Source organism: Diceros bicornis, chromosome 13 (genome assembly GCF_020826845.1).
Source record: "Diceros bicornis minor isolate mBicDic1 chromosome 13, mDicBic1.mat.cur, whole genome shotgun sequence".
Classification (NCBI taxonomy): domain Eukaryota; kingdom Metazoa; phylum Chordata; class Mammalia; order Perissodactyla; family Rhinocerotidae; genus Diceros; species Diceros bicornis.
Window position 1 is genome coordinate 47,441,715 of NC_080752.1, and position 17,386 is coordinate 47,459,100.

At 37.1% G+C, this 17,386-nt stretch overlaps 1 protein-coding gene across 3 annotated transcripts in view; it reads left to right on the forward strand.

The window, feature by feature from the left end:
- Positions 1 to 17,386, forward strand: part of S100PBP (S100P binding protein) — a 34,726-nt gene that overhangs the window by 12,872 nt on the left and 4,468 nt on the right. For 2 of the 3 annotated variants that reach the window (XM_058553565.1, XM_058553566.1), the window contains one exon: positions 17,216 to 17,300. The exons of the other annotated variant lie outside the window; for it this stretch is intronic. In XM_058553565.1, coding sequence (XP_058409548.1) covers positions 17,216 to 17,300 — 85 coding nt within the window. The remainder of the gene's footprint in view (positions 1 to 17,215; positions 17,301 to 17,386) is intronic. 3 annotated transcript variants of the gene reach the window in all.

Genomic DNA, 17,386 nt, shown 5'->3' on the forward strand with positions numbered 1-17,386 from the left:
CTGCAGGGGAGGCAGGAGCAGATTCTTCATCTCCTCTATATATGAATTACAGGGCAGCGAGAAGCAAAAAGAGGGAGCGTAGTGCCTCCTATCCTTCTTTTTGAGATGTTTAGTACTGTTTCACTGTGGAAAAGTATAACTCTTCAGGTTCTTTGTTAGACACAGAGAAATTAGCAGGGGGCAGATTCAAATGTAGTTCCTGCCAATTCAGTTTGAATCCTCTCCATTGGGATAATCATCTTCTTTCAATGTGTATATTATTGATATAGAATATGATAATATAAATCATCCTTCAACTCCATTATTCTAATATAGGTATAGTCTCTTTTTAGTTTAGTGCCAGATGAGTCTTTGATAGCATTTACAAAGAAATACCAACCACTTCCTTCCTGACATCCTAGCTAATGGAAAACGTTATATGGACTTATTTCTTAGAGTAGAAAAGGACCATTAAGATCTTCTCTTTAATCTCCTAATACATAAATCTATTCTTTATATCTTTGCCAAGTGACCATTCAGCCTTTGCTTAGAGTTCTAATAATGTAAAACTCATTAGCTCAAGAAGGCCATTCACTGCTTAGAAAATTCTAATTGTTAGAAAGTTATTCCTTACATTGAGCCGAACTCTGCTTCCCTTTTTCCATTGGTAGTTCCTAGTTCTGCCCTCTAGGATCACAAAAAATTACTACCCTCTTCCAGTTACTTAATGTATTTTAAGGACCTTTCCATGTTAAATATCTCAAAATAAGATTTTTAATGATTACAAAGTATTATACAGTTTATTCCATTGGTTAATTAGGTCATGTCCATTTACATTAGTAATGCTGCAGTGAACATTCTGGTCAATAAATGTTTGTATACAACTCTTATTTCTATAGGATGAATGCCTAAAAGTGGAATTGCTGGGTAAAGTATATAAATATTTTAAAAACCTTTGTTATATGTTACCAGATTGTCCTGCCCCCCCAAAGTTTATTTATTTTTATTGTCACCAATTTGATAGGTAAATTTTAACATATTTTGTTTTAATAGTGAGGTTAAGCATTTTTTATGTTTATTGGAAATTTATGTTTAATCATAATTTCTTAAAATTTCATCTAATATCTAGTTCATATTCCAATTTCCCCAGTTGTCCCCAAAATATCTTCTTGTAAATTGTGGTTTTTTTTTTTTTTTTGTGAGGAAGATCAGCCGTGAGCTAACATCCATGCCAATCCTCTTTTTTTGCTGAGGATGACTGGCCCTGAGCTAATATCCGTGCCCATCTTCCTCCACTTCATGTGGGCCACCGCCACAGCATGGCCTGACAAGCGGTGTGTCGGTGCACGCCCGGGATCTGAGCCCGGGCTGACAGCAGTGGAGTGCATGCACTTAACTGCTACACCACGGGGCTGGGCCCCTCTTGTAAATTGTTAAAACAGGATCTAATCAAAGTTCATGTGTTTAGTTATTGTATCCTTAGTCTCTCTTAATCTAGGTCACTTGTTTTGTAGATTGTCCCACATTCTGAATTGTGTTTGATTGTTTCCTTGTGGTGGTGTTTAACTTGTTCCTCCATCCCCTGTATTTCCTGTAAACTAGAAGTTGGGTCTAGAGGAAGGATGAGATTCAGATTAAGCATTTTTGTCTGGAATAATTCACAGGTACTTTGGTGTATTCATCTTGTATCAAATTAGGAGGCACCACCTAATGATAGGTTGTTCCGCTAATAGTGATTCTAAGTTTGATCACTTTGTTAAAGTGTTAATTGCCATATCGTTCCATTGTAAGGTACATTTTTCCCTTTGTAATTAGTAAGTCATCAGAAGGTAATGCTTTGGTACCATTCTAACATCCTGTTTCACAATTGTTCACTTAATGGTTTGAGCATTCATTGATGATCCTTGCCTGAATCAGCTACTACACAGAGTTGCACAGAAAAAGTTCATTTTCTAAATATATCATGTCTTCTACAATTATTAGCTAGCATTCTTCTATAAAGATTTTTAATTTTTTTTAGTATCACTATTACCTCATGGATTTTTTAAAAAAATCAATGTGTTATAATCAATTATAGTCATTATTCTTTTTGATGCTCAATTTATGCCAAATTTGACCAATGGGAACTCCTTCAAGTGGGCTCCTGTGTCTTCTGGCATGATCCTATTAATCTTTTTTTTTTAATTGTGGTAAAAAAATAACATAAAGTTTATCGTCTTAACCATTTTTAATTGTACACTTCAGTACTGCTAAGTTTATTCATATTATTGTGAAACAGACCTCTAGAACTTTTTTTATCTTGCAAATCTCAAACTCTATACTCATTAAAAAACAACTAGCCTTTTCCCTCTCCCCAAAGCCCCTATTAACCACCATTCTACTTTCTGTTCCTCTGAATTTGACTACTTTAGATACCTCACAGAAGGAGAATCATACAGTACTTGTCTTTTTGTGATTGGCTTATTTCACTTAGCATGATATCCTCATGGTTCATCCATGGTGTAGCATGTGCCAGAATTTCCTTTCTTTTTATGGCTGAATCATATTCCATTGTATGTATATACCACATTTTGTTTATCCATTCATCCTTCAGTGGACATTTGGGTTGTTTCCTCCTCTTGGCTATTATTAATAGTGCTGCTAGGAACATGGGTGTGCTGATATCTCTTCGAGACCTTGCTTTCAGCTCTTTTGGATATGTACCCAGAAGTGAAATTGCTGGATTATATGGTAGTTCTACTTTTAATTTTTTGACCTCTACTTTTTAATTTTTAAACCTCATACTGTTTAACACAGTGGTTGCACTATTTTACAGTCTCACCAACAGTGCCCAAAGGTTCCAGTTTCTCTATATCCCTGCCAACACTTGTTATTTTCTGTTTTCTGGTAGTAGCTATCCTAATGGTTGTTAAATCACTATAGTAGTCCCCCCTTATCCGTGGTTTTGCTTTCTGTGCTTTCAGTTACCCACTGTCAACCTCAGTCTGAAAATATTAAATGGAAAATTCCAGAAATAAACAATTTATAAGTTTTAAATTGCATGCTGTTCTGAGTATCATGATGAAATCTCATGCCGTCCTGCTCCCTCCTGCCCAGGATATGAATCATCCCTTTGTCCATTGTACCCACTTTGTCTACTATATACACGACCTACCTGTTAGTCACTTAGTAGATGTCTTAGTTATCAGATCAACTGTTGCGGCAGTTCAGGTAACCATCGACATCATCATGACTCGATGATTCTCCTTCTGATGTATCCTCAGAAGGTCAGTAGTAGCCTAATGCTACATCACAATGCAAACCTCATTCACCTCACTTCATCTCCTCATGGAGGCATTGTTATCATCTCAAATCTTCACAAGAAGAAGGGTGCATACAGTACAACAAGATATTTTGAGAGAGAGAGACCATGTTCATATAACTTGTATTACAGTATATTGTTGTAATTGCTCTATTTTATTATTAGTTACTGTTGTTAATCTCATACTTTGCCTAATTTATAAATTAAACTTTATCATAGGCATGTATGGATAGGAAAAAACATCGTATATATAGGGTTGGGTACTATCTGCAGTTTCAGGCATCCACTGGGGGTCTTGGAATGTATCCCCCTCAGATAAGGGGGGTCTACCATATTGATTGTATTACAGCTAATCAAATATTGTTCACTGGAAAGCCAAGTAGTATACTATGGTTTCATTGTCTTTCTTGAATTATTTGTTTTTCTGGAGTTGTTAATTATCTCACTTTTTTTTTAAACTACAAATGAATTTATTCTTAAATTTTTTACAAATGCAGTTGTTCCCCTGTCTTCCCTGAAAATGCTCAGACATACCCCGTAATCTGTTAATTCTTTTCTTATTTTTTTCTGGAGCCTTCTTCCTAGAGCCTTATGTTCTTTTTTTCCAGTCTGCACTGGTTATTCTCTAGGCCTGCTACGGAGCTGTCATCTTGGTATTTCCCTTTGCCGCCCTCCTGGATTGAATCCTGTTTCCTGGATCTCATTTCTTTTTTTTTTTTAAACTTCTTTTTTTTTTTTTTTTTAATTTTATTTATTTATTTTTTCCCCCAAAACCCCAGTAGATAGTTGTATGTCATAGCTGCACATCCTTCCAGTCACTGCATGTGGGACATGGCCTCAGCATGGCGGGAGAAGCGGTGCGTCGGTGCGCACCCGGGACCCGAACCCGGGCCACCAGCAGCGGAGCGCGTGCACTCAACCGCTAAGCCACGGGGCCGGCCCTGGATCTCATTTCTTCCTCTTTCTTCTTTTTTTTTTTGGTGAGGAAGATCGGCCCTGGGCTAACACCTCTTGCCAATCCTCCTCTTTTTGCTTGAGGAAGATTGGCCCTGAGCTAACATCTGTGCCAGTCTTCCTCTATTTTGTATGTGGGTTACCACCACAGCATGGCTGATGAGTGGTGTAGGTTTGCGCCTGGAATCTGAACCTGTGAACCCGGGCCGCTGAAGCAGAGTGTGCCAAACTTAACCACTACGCCACTGGGCTGGCTCCTCTTCCTCTTTCCTGATGTTTTGTTTTAGTGGAGTACATCCTCAGAACTTCTAAGAAAGGGTGCATAGGAGATACATTTGGGAAGCCCCTCCATATCTGTAAATGTCTTTATTCTATCCTCATACTTGATTGATAGTTTGATAAAGAATTCTAAATTGAAAAATCATTTTTCCTCAGAATTTTGAAGGCATCCATCCAGTGTTGCTGTTAAGAAGTCTGTTGTCAATTTAATTTTTATTCCTTTGTATGTGACCTTTCTTTTTCTCTCCGGAAGTTCTTAGTCTTCTCTTTATCCATTGTATTCTGAAAATTTGTACTAATTATTGAGATGTCTTGGTGCAGGTCTTTCTTTTTCTTTTTCCCTCCATTCTTTATAGTAGGTACTTAGTGGGCCTTTTAATCTGGGCATACATCTCTCAGTTATGAGAATTTCTTATATTTCTTTGATAATTGTTTCCCTCCTGTATAATCTGTTCTCTGTTTAAGGAACTCCTAATAGTTAGATATTGAATTTCCAAGATTTGATCTTCTATATCTCTTATCTTTTCTCTCTTTATTTTGCCTCTGTCTCTTTATTCTGCTTTCCAGGATATTTACTATCTTTTTGTTCACTTTATTTTTACATTCACATTTATGATTTCCAAGAGGTCTTTCCGGTTTTGTTACCTTTTCATATCATGTTGTTCTTATTTTATGAATTTATTTATTATCTGTCCCAAGATAATTTTTCTGTTTTGAGTTACAATTGATATACATTAAATTGCACAAATTTAAAGTATACAATTTGTTGAGTTTTGACTTATGTATACACCCATGAAACTATCATTGCAATTAAGATAAACGTACCACACCAAAAAGTTTCTTTGTGCCACTTTGTAATTCCTCCCTCTGTGTTTCCTTGCTCCCTCCAGTCCCCAGGCAACCACTGATCTGCTGTCATTATAGATTAGTTTGTAATTTCTAGAGTTTTATATAAATGGAATCATACAGTATATACTCTTTGGAGGCTGGCTTCTTTCTCAAAGCATAATTATTTTGAAATTCATCGTTTTGTTGGTAGTTTATTGCTTTTTATTCCTGAATAGTATTCCATTATATAGATATACCACAATTTGTGTATCTATTCACCTACTGATAGGCATTTAGGTTGTTTCTAACTGGCTATTACAGATAAAGCTGTTATGAACATTCATACACAAATCTTTGTATAGATATGCTTTCATGTCTCTTCAGTAAATATCTAAGAGTAAAATGACTGGGTCATATGGTAGGTATATATTTAACTTTTTAAGAAACTACCAGGGGCTGGCCTGGTGGTCTAGTGGTTAAGTTCATGCAGTCTGCTTTGGCAGCTCAGGTTCGTGGGTTCGGATCCCGGGCACAGGCCTATACCACTCGTCAGTCATACTGTGGTGGCAGCCCACATACAAAATGGAGGAAGATTGGCACAGATATTAGCTCAGGGCAAATCTCCCTCAACAACAACAAGAAAATAAAAATAAAAATAAATAAATGGTAAAAAAAAAAAAAAAAAAAAAAAGAAACTACCAAACTGTTTTCCAAAGTGGTCGTACTATCTTATATTCCCTCCAGCAGTGTAGGAATTCCCGTTGCTCCCATCCTTACCAAGGATTGTTCATTGGTAATATATTGAAATTTAGTTGATTCTTTTACATTGAGCTTATATTCTGCAGCCTTGCTAAATTCACTTATTAGTTTTGGTACCTTTTTTGTAGATTCCATCAGTTTCTACATATACAGTCATGTCATCAGCAAATAAAGACATTTTTACTTGTTCCTTTCCAATGTGGCTGCCGTTTATTTACTTTTCTTGCCATATTGGCACTGGCTAGGACCTTCAGTTTAATGTTGAATACAAGTAATACAAGTAACTTGTTGCTGATCTTAGAAGGAGAACGTTTAGTCTCCCACTGTTAACGATTATGTTAGCTATAGGTGTCCCTTGAATACCCTTTATCAACTTGAGGACGTTTCCTCCTATTTCTAATTTTAGAGTTTTTATTAGAAATGGATATTGGATTTTGTTAAATACTTTCTCTGCATCTATTGAGATGATCGTAGTAAACTGACACAGTCAGCCTGCTATGTTTATCTGAGAGTATGCCTTGACTTTTTTTTTTAAATCAACTTTATTGAGGTATACTTTACATGCAATAAAATGCACCCATTTTAAGTGTACATTGTGGTGAGTTTTGAACAATTTATATACCTGTGAAATCATGACAACAATCAAAATTCATAGAACACTCCCACCATCCCAAAAATTTCCCTTGTGTTCCATCCCAGTCAGTGTGTCCCTGCCCCCACCCCAGTCCTAGGAAAGCACTAATTTCTTTTTGGTCACTATAGATCACATTTGTCTTTTCTAGAGTTTCATATAAACAGAATCATGCAGTAGGTGCTCTTTTGTGTTTGGCTTCTTTTACTTGCAATAATTTTTAAAATATTCATCCATGTTGTTGCATGTATCAATAGTTCTATACTTTTACTGACTAGATTAAAACATACCACAGTTTAATCTAGTCACATGTTGATGGACATTTGTGTTCCTAGTTTTTGGCTATTATGCATAAAGCATCTCTGAACATTCATATATGGGTTTTTGTGAGGATGTGTGGTTTCATTTCTCTAGGGTAAATAATTAAGAGTGGAATTGCTAAGTCATATAGTAAGTGTTTTTTTAACTTTATGACAAACCGCCAAACTGTTTTCCAAAGTGATTATACTATTTTTTGTGGCTTTTGTAAGGCAAAGGCTTGGGTTCTTTTTTTTGTATATGGATATCTAGTTCTTCTAGCACCGTTTCTTGAGAAGATTATCCTTTCTATGGGTTTATTTCTGAATTCTATATTCTGTTCCATTGATATATATATGTCTATTCTTATGCCAATATTACACTGTCTTGATTGTAACTTTGTAGTAAGTCTTGAAATTGTTTTGGTCTTTTGGATTTCCATAGTTTTTTTTTTTTAAATCATCTTCTGCTTGTCAATTTGTTAAAAAATACCTGTTGGGTCTTTCATTGGGATTGTATTGAATCTGTAGATCAGTCTACGGCCATACCACCCTGAACGCGCCCGATCTCGTCTGAATCTGTAGATCAGTTTGGGGAGAACTGACATGATAACAATATTGAGCCTTCCAATTCATGAACAGGATATATTTCTCCATTTATTTATGTCGTCTTTAATTTCTCTCAGCAGTGTTGTGTAGTATTTATTGTACAGATTTTGTACATATTTGGTTAATTCATTCATAAGTTTCTTATGCTTTTTTATGGTATTATAAATGGTAATTTTTAAATTTTCAATTTCCAACTGGTCATTGCTAGCATACAGGTATACAATTGATTTTTTTTTTTTCAAGATTTTATTTATTTATTTTTTTCCCCCCAAAGCCCCAGTAGCTAGTTGTATGTCATAGCTGCACATCCTTCTAGTTGCTGTATGTGGGACGCGGCCTCAGCATGGCCAGAGAAGCAGTGCCTCGGTGCGCGCCCGGGATCCGAACCCGGGCCGCCAGCAGCGGAGCACGCGCACTTAACCTCTAAGCCACGGGGCCAGCCTACAATTGATTTTTATATGTTGACCTTATGCCCTACAACCATGCTAAATTTTCCTGTTTTGTTAAATTTTTAATTGACCCCTTAGAATTTTCTATGTTAACATGATAATATTATCTGCAAATAAGGACAGTTTATTTCTTCCTTTCCAATCTAGAAGACTTTTATTTCTTTTTCTTGGTTTACTGCACTGGTTAGGACCTCTAGTATATTAAGTATGATATTAGCTGTAGGTTTATCATATATGCCCTTTATGGAGTGAGGCAGTTGACCTTCTGTTTGTAGTTTGGTGAGAGTTTTTATCATGAATGAGTGGTGAATTTTGTCAAATGAATTTTCTGCATTTATTTAGAAGGTCATATGGTGTTTCTCCTTTATTCTGTAATATGGTGTATTACATATATTGAGTTTTTGACTATTAGGCCAACTTACATTCCTGGGATAAATTCACTTGGTCTTGATGAATTATCCTGTATTTAATTTGTGAATATTTTTAAGGATTTTTATGTCTTGTTCATGAGGAATATTGGTCTTTAGTTTTTCTTGTATTGTCCTCCTCTGGTTTAAGTATCATGGTAATGCCGGCTTCATAAAATGAGTTGGGAATTGTTTTCTCCTCTGTATTCTCAGTTTGTGTAGGGTTGGTATCATTTCTTCCTTTAAATTTTGGATAGAGTTTACCGATGAAGCTGTCTGAGCCTGGAGTTTTCTTTTCTGCAAGGTTTCTAACTACAGATGTAATAGATATAGGGCTTTTGAGAATTTCTTTATCTTCTTGAGTCCATTTTGGTAATTTGTATCTTACAAGGAATTTGTGCCTTTTATCTAAGTTGATGAGTTCATTGGCATAAAATTATTCACAATATTCCCTTATTCCTTTAATTACTATAGGCTCTGTAGTGATGGTCACTGCTTCATAATACAGGTAATTTGCCTTTTTTTCTTGCACAATCTAAAGATTTATCGATTTTATTGATTTTTTTCCCCTAAAGTAGGTTTTTAGTTTCATATTTCTGTATTGTTTTTGGCTATTATTTTGTCTTTTTCTTCACTTAATGCTTATTATTTCTTTTCTCCCACTTACTTTGGGTTTAATTTGCTCTTGTACTCTAGCTTTTTAATATGGAACCTTTAATATGGAACCTTTCCATTTTCCGTAAGCATTTAAAGCTGCAGGTTTCCCTTTGAGTGCTGCTTAGGTGCATCCCACAAATTTTGATGTTATGTTTTCATTTTCATTTGGTTCAAAGCAATTTCTAATTTCCCTTGTGATTTCGTTTTTGACCTATGGGTTACTTAGAAGTATGTTGCTTAATTTCCAAATATTTGGGAGTTTTCAGCTATCTTCCTATTATTAATTTCTAGTTTAATTCTGTTGTAGTCAGAGAATATACTCAGTATGATTTCAATCCCGTTAAATATACTGAGACTGACTTTATATTCCAGCATATAGTCTATCTTGGTGAATGTTCCATGTTCACTTGAAATTGTATATTCTCATGTTGGTGGAGCATTCTATAAATTTCAGTGAGGTTTTGTTGGTTGATGGTGTTGTTCGATTTTATATCCTTACAGATTTTCTTACTAAAAGAGGAGTGTTCATATCTCCAATTCTTTTTTTTTTTTTTTTTTTGGTGAGGAAGATCAGCCCTGAGCTAACATCCATGCCAATCCTCTTCTTTTTGTTGAGGAAGACCAGCCCTGAGCTAACATCTATTGCCAATCCTCCTTCTTTTTTTTTTTTCCCCTTTTTCTCCCCAAAGCCCCAGTAGATAGTTGTATGTCATAGTTGCACATCCTTCTATGTGCTGTATGTGGGACGCCGCCCCAGCATGGCTGGACAAGTGGTGCGTCAGTGCGCGCCCGGGATCCGAACTCGGGCCACCAGCAGCAGAGCGTGCACACTTAACGGCTAAGCCATGGGGCCAGCCCCATATCTCCAATTCTAATTGTGGATTTTTCTGTTTGTCCTTTCAGTTCTGTCAATTTTGCCTCGTGTATTTTGAAACTCTGCTATTGGATGCATACACATTTAGGAATATTATATCCTCATGATATATTGACCCCTTTATCATTTGGAACTGTCTGTTTTTACTCTTCGTAATATTCTTTGTTTTGGTGTCTACTTTGATATTAATATAGCCATTCCAGCTTTCTTTTCACTAGTGTTTGCATGATATGTTTTCTTCATCCTTTTACTTTTAACCTATCTATATCTTTATGTTTAAAGTGGATGTCTTATAGACAGCACATAGTTGGGTCTTGGTTTTTTTCTTCCAGTCTCACAGTCTCAGTCTTTTAATTCAAGTGTTAGTCCAATCACATTTAATGTAATATCAATATGGTTGGATTTAAATCTACCATCTTGCTACTTGTTTTCTTTTTGTCTATCTATGTTTCTTCTTTCATCTTTTCCTGGCCTTTTTTTTGTATTTTTTAGTATTCCATTTTGTCTCCATGCTTGACTTACTACCTTTGCTTCTTTGTTTTATTTTTGGTGGTTGCTCTAGGGTAGTAGTTCTCAAAGGTTTTGGTCTCAGGACCAATTTACATTCTTACGGATTATTCATACTATTAAAAATTGAGGACCCCAAAGTGTTTTGTTCATGTGGGTTATATCTATCTATATTCAAACCATATTAAAAGTTAGAACTGATAAATAGTTAAAATTTTTATTAATATATTTTAAAATAACAGTAGGGCTGGCCCCGTGGCTTAGTGGTTAAGTGTGCACACTCTGCTGCTGGTGGCCTGGGTTTGGATCTCGGGAGCACACCGACGCACTGCTTCTCCGGCCATGCTGAGGCTGCGTCCCACATACAGCAAGTAGAGGGATGTGCAGCTATGGCATACAACTATCTACTGGGGCTTTAGGGGGAAAAAAATAAATAAATAAAATTAAAAAAAAAAAAAAGAACTTAAAAAAAAAACAACTTATTGCATGTTAACATAAATAACATGTTTTTATTAAAAATAACTATATTTTCCAAAACAAAACCAAAAATTTAGAGAGAAGAATGGCATTGATTTACATTTTTACAAAACTCTTTTAATGTCTGGCTTAATAGAAGACTGCTAGATTCCCATATGTGGTTCTACATTCCATGTCATGTCATGTAGCCTCTTGAAAAAACTTCCGTACATTTTTGAGAGAATGCAAGTGGAAAAGCCAAGTACATCTTAGTGTTGTTATGAAAATAGTTTTAACCCTGTGAAGCCTCAGAAGGGTGTTGAGGACTCCCAGGGATCCTTGGAGACACTTTGAAAACCATTGCTGTATAGTTTACAATATGGATCTTGTTTTTTTGTGTGAGGAAGATTGGCCCTGAGCTAACATCTGCCAATCCTCTTTTTTTTTTTTTTTTTTTTTTTTTTTGCTGAGGAAGACAGGCCCTGGGCTAACATCCATGCCCATCTTCCTCTACTTTATATGGGACGCTGCCACAGCATGGCTTGACAAGCGGTGCCTCGGTGCGCGCCTGGGATCTGAACCGGCGAACCCCAGGCCGCCACAGCGGAGCGCAGCACTTAACTGCTTGCGCCACCGGGCCGGCCCTACAATATGGATCTTTAACTTGTCAGTCTGCCTTCAGATAATGTACCACTTAACATATAATTGAAGGCCCTAACAACAGTATACTTCGAAATCTCCATTCTGTTTTTGTTATTTTCATGTTTTACATATACATATATTTTAAACCCTTGAATACATTATTTTTACTTTAAACAGTCAGTTATCTTTTAAGGACATTTTTTAAATGAAAAGAATAGTCTTTTAATTTTTTTTAATTTATTTATAAAACCCATAAGCAGTAGAAATAAATCTAACAAAAGCGTGCAAGATCTTTTTTTTTTCCCCCCAAAGCCCCAGTAGATAGTTGTATGTCATAGCTGCACATCCTTCTAGTTGCTGTATGTGGGACGCGGCCTCAGCATGGCCGGAGAAGCGGTGTGTTGGTGCGCACCCGGGATCCGAACCCAGGCCACGAGCAGCGGAGCGTGCGCACTTAACTGCTAAGCCACAGGGGCCGGCCAAAAGAATAGTCTTGTATATTTATTCACATATTTACCATTTCCAGTGCTCTTGATTCCTTTCCATCTGGTATTTTCATTTTTCCTGATGAACTCCTTTTAGTTTCTTACAAAAGGTGCAGGTCTGCTTTTGTTTATTTACAAAGTGTTTGTTTTGCCTTCATTTAAAAAAACCTTTTAGGGGCCGGCCCCGTGGCTTAGCGGTTAAGTGCGCACGCTACGCTCCTGGCGGCCCAGGTTCGGATCCCGGGCGCGCTCCGACGCACCACTACTCTGGCCATGCTGAGGCCGCGTCCCACATACAGCAACTAGAGGGAAGTGCAACTATGACATACAACTATCTACTGGGGCTTTGGGGGAAAAAGGAGGAGGATTGGCAATAGATCTTAGCTCAGAGCTGGTCTTGCTCAGCAAAAAGAGGAGGATTAGCATGGATGTTAGCTCAGGGCTGATCTTCCTCACACACACACACACACACGAAAACTTTTTATTTTGAAAAATCATAGACTCATAGACTCATAAGAAGTTTCAAGACTCACTTCAGTTGTTTCTCTTCCCTCAGGGATCACACTTCTGAGCAGTGTGAAAATAGTTGTTTTGCCGTTTCTAGTTGCTTACAATGGGAGGTAGGCCCATTCATCGTGACTAGAAGTGAAAGTCTCTGCTTTGATTTTTACTGAAGATCATAAGCAGCAATGGTGATGTAAATTCTGATTCTGCATTTGCCATTGCTGTTGAGGACATTCACATGTCACTCAATATCCCCTATATAATCACTTCAGAAATGAGTTACATGATAATTCCTGTTTCTTTCTTTCGCTTTTTTGCCTTGTCTGTAAGGAAAAGCAGCTAAGATTTGTACTATATCGTTGCAATTTTGTTGACCTAGAGGTGACACATTTGCTTTCTTGCTTTCTACTTAATCTCTTTTTCCTTTTTATTCCTATTTCATTCATCTATTTGTAAAAGCAGTGGCCTACACCCCTATAGCACATTTTTTCCCTTCCTTCCCTCTTCATTCCCTCCCTGTATTAGGTATTTTTTTGATTGCATGAGATAGAGACATTGTGATTGCCTTTAAGTAACTGAGTTTAAGGATTTACAGGAAAAGATGAAGATTAGATGCTCAACAACATAGCCAGGCCTCAAAGTAGAAAGAATTAGCCATAGAGCCAGGCCCTCTCAAAAATGGGTGCCTTTGTTCCCTATTCAGGTTTCCCCACTGATTTAGTGATTCTCATACTTCTAATCTTATCTGTCTCTCTGACCAGTTCTTCTTTTGCTCTCTATTAGCTATCTCAAGTGTCTTGTTTCTCCTAGAGCCCTGCCTGTGTGCTGTTCTCATTACCAAAGTTCACATTCACATTCCAAAGGAGAGTATCTGATTGATTCACTTAATGACCTGTTGGTGCCATGGGAGCTCTTAGGTCATTAGCCAGCTGAGAGATTCTCTGTTCTTGGGTCATGTGCCACACTTGATTGAGTAGGGTCATGTGGTACAGAGTATGGTGACATATAAAACCTGTCAGAAGGGCCATTGGCATAGCAAGCACTCAGCATTATCATTCCTCCTCCTTTATAACAATTGATTCACTTTTATCTTACTAAAGACAGTTATTAGACTGGATTTTCCCCCAAACTAGTCATCTACATATTTATAGATTAAAGTTTAGATGAATTGCTGATCTCATTCTTGAAATGTTGCGTTTTTTTCCTCTTAATTTCATTCTTAGCCCAAAACAAGGAACAGCCTTTACACCTTTTAGCCACAACTTAAAATAAACCCATGGTACTGATTGTTGGTCCAAGAAAGCCCATCTGTTAGAGACTATGAAGAGAAGAGAAAATTCAGATATTTCCATTCTTGTAGCATCTCTAAATTTGGAGGAAGAAGAGATTGCAGCTATGAGCTGAAATAAGGTTTTTTGATTATTAGCCCCACATGGGTTTGAATCCTGGCTTTCCAATTTCCTAGAAGATAGATGAGTATCTTTTCTAAGCTTCAATTTACTCATGAATAAAATGGAGTTTATGGGATTTGCCTCATGTGGTTGTTAGGACTAAATCATAGGATACATGCAAAGCACTTAGCAAAGTGCCTGGCACATAAAACATGCTTGATAAATGTTAGCTCCCGTTATCTCTAGATCATTAAGTCTGATTAATAATAAAGGTTACCGTAGTACATCAGTAAGTTCTTTGTGCTAATGAAAACTAACACTTCTTGGTACACGAGCTAAGACCTAATTATTGAGCCACTGTTTACTCAGTGCTGTGCCAGGTACCAACTGGGTATACAAGAGACATTGTGATATGATTCTTGCTTTCTAATCCCCACTATGAAATGTTAGTCCCAGAAAAATTGTTAAGGAAACTCACATTATGATGGTATTATACTGTTGGAATTTGGGTGTATGACCTTGGACAAATTACTTCTCTGTTCCTCAGTTTCTTCATCTGTAAAATTAGGAAAATACCTCATAGGATTGTTATAAGGAATAAATAAGTTAATATATGTAAAGCGCATAGGACAGTGCCTGATAAATGGTGCTATATGTAAGTTGCTGCTGCTAGATTATTACTCCTAGCAGTTGAATACTTGAAGCCTCCTTGAGTCTAATCGACCAGTCTTCTTCTTTTAGTTTAAAGTGAAGAGGTTTCTTTGTAGGAGGTTTATAGTGTATCTTTAGTCTCCATCATCAGGACAATTTTATAGAATCTAAGTGGTAAGAGATGAATGAACTGAAGGACATGGTCTACAGGTGTTCTTGTTCCATTTTGAGATTGGACACCAGAATTTCCAAATCTTGCCAGTCCTCCTTTGGTGATGCTTTGGCAGAGAAACTATATCTTGAAATTCTTACAAAGCCGATTTTTTCCTCCCACTGAAACATCCTTTTGTGGGGGCTAGAGGGAGTGGGGTGCTACTGATGTGAAAGTAGGGTACAGAAAAGGCAATTTGAATGGAGAGCTTTGATTTTAGCTTAATAAATCCAGCAGGCAAAGGATTTTCTAATCAAAAGCTACTTCCCTTCTTAAAGGGGAAACTCATTTCTGATTTATATTTCCTTCTCAAGAAGTGAGATTAATATATTTGCTTTCTGTGTTAATGAGATTGAACATCTTACATTATGTTTACTAATCACTTATATTACTTTTGTGAATTACCTGTTTGTATCCTTGACCTCTTTTGTTTTATGAGAAGACTTACCTTTGTAGAATAATTAAACCTTTGCCAAATATGTTTCAGATATATCTTTCATTTCGTCAATTGTCTTTTTTACCCTTGGTTGTGCTTTTTTAACTGCACAGAACCTTTTAATGTAATGAATCTATAAATTTTTCCTGAAAAGTATCATCTCATGGTTAGAGAAGAAATTTCTGCTCAGTGCTATAAAACATGTCATAGTTTATGTGTAGACTGATCCATTTAATAAGCATTTTTCCTTACAAATAGGAAAATTGATTGTCACAGGATTTGAAGAGTCTTTGCAAACTAACATAAGCCTGAGGCTGTAACACCATAATAACAATAGCTACCACTTACGCACACTGTCTGTGTGCCAGGCAATATGCTAGGTCTTTTATGTAGTATATTCCTAATACTCAACTTCAAGCTAAATATTATTATTATCCACATTTCATAGATGAGTAAAGTGGGGCTAGAAGAAGTAAAATGATATGTCCAGGGTCACAGAGCTAGTTAGGGGCTGGATTGGAATTTTAACTCATGTCTGCGTAACTCCAAAGTATGTACTTATTCTACAAAGCTTGGCTTCTTGAGGCTTCAAATAAATTAAATTGGTCCTAAAAGTTAAGTATGTATCTTTTACCACAACTTGAAAAGATGGTCTGTAGCCTAGTTAAACTGCTCTTGGTTCTTGAGAGCATAGTAGATAATAGATAAGGTAATGAGAAATATGTAAACTAGCTGGAAGAAAGGTCTCCACTGTCTAGGGCGGTGGTTCTCAAAAGTGTGGTTCCCAGACCTGCAGCATCAGCATCACTTGGGCCTTCGTTAGAAATGCAGATTCTCAGGTCCCACTCTACAGCTACAGAATCAGAAACTCTGGAGTTGGAGCCCAACAATCTGTTTTATAATACTTCCAGCTGATTATGATGCCTGTTAAAATTTGAGAGCCACTGGTCTAGGGAAACTATTTCATTCTCTGTAACCATAATTGCTGATTTTGTAAGCTTCAGCCTAAGTCTCACCCCTTAAGTGCAAAATTAGCATTACTGAATAGTGGCAAAAGCATGGAATCAAACAGGAGCTAGTTTTGAGTCCACTTTAATAAGCATTTAAGGCAAGTTCACCTCCCTAAGCCACAGTTTCCCATCTCTAAAATGATGTTAATAACATCTATCTCCATATAACATTTTTTTAGAATTAAGTAAGGTATGTGTAAAGTGCCTTATACCTTGCCAGGCTCTCACATGTTGGAGAAATTTCCTCCAGCAATTTTTCTTGTTTAGCAAAAAGAACCCATCCGCCTTCTAGTCTCAGCTTCTCTTGTTTCTTGAATCTATTTTGCTGTCTTGTATCTCTGGGTCTTTGTATTAGCTATTTCTCTTGGACACCCCCACCTCCCACCCCTCTTTACCTCACTAACTTCTATACATTCCTGCTTATAGTCTACTTCCCCTGGAGGGGGCTTTCTCTAACCCCCACTCCCCAGTCTCTGTGCTCACATAGCACCCTGTATTCTTCCTGTCAACTGCACTTATCACAAGTTTGGCAATTGCCTGTGTCCTTTATAAACTTCATTGAGGTACAGTGCCTTGTCTAATGCTGTATTCTAGGGACAAGTAAAGTTCCTCACACATTGTAGGAACTAATAAATGTTGAATGAATGAATAGTGACTGTCATTATTGCCTCCTCCTCCTCCTCCTCCTCCTCCTCCTCCTCATCATCATCATTATCCAAGATTGGCAAGCTCCCCTCTCTGGCTTGTCGTTTTTGTGCTGACTGCTTGTGATAATCATAAATTAGATAGTATTAGGACCAGTGCCTGTTTTCTCTTTCCCTGAAAGCACATGCTTTGACGTAGGCTGACATGGTAGTTCACTGAGCTGCTTCCTAATCACTGATCCCTCTGTATCACAGGTATGCTGGGGGAGCTGCATGCCTTGGTGGATCAAGTTCATATGCAGGACCCAAAATGGCAGCATCCTTCAGACCTCACCATGCGGTGAGTGGGTAATTATAAGAAAGAGGAAAAGGGTAGAATTTGGCTGCAGGAGGGATGTGGTGGGGAGTTGGGGGTTGTGATTGTTG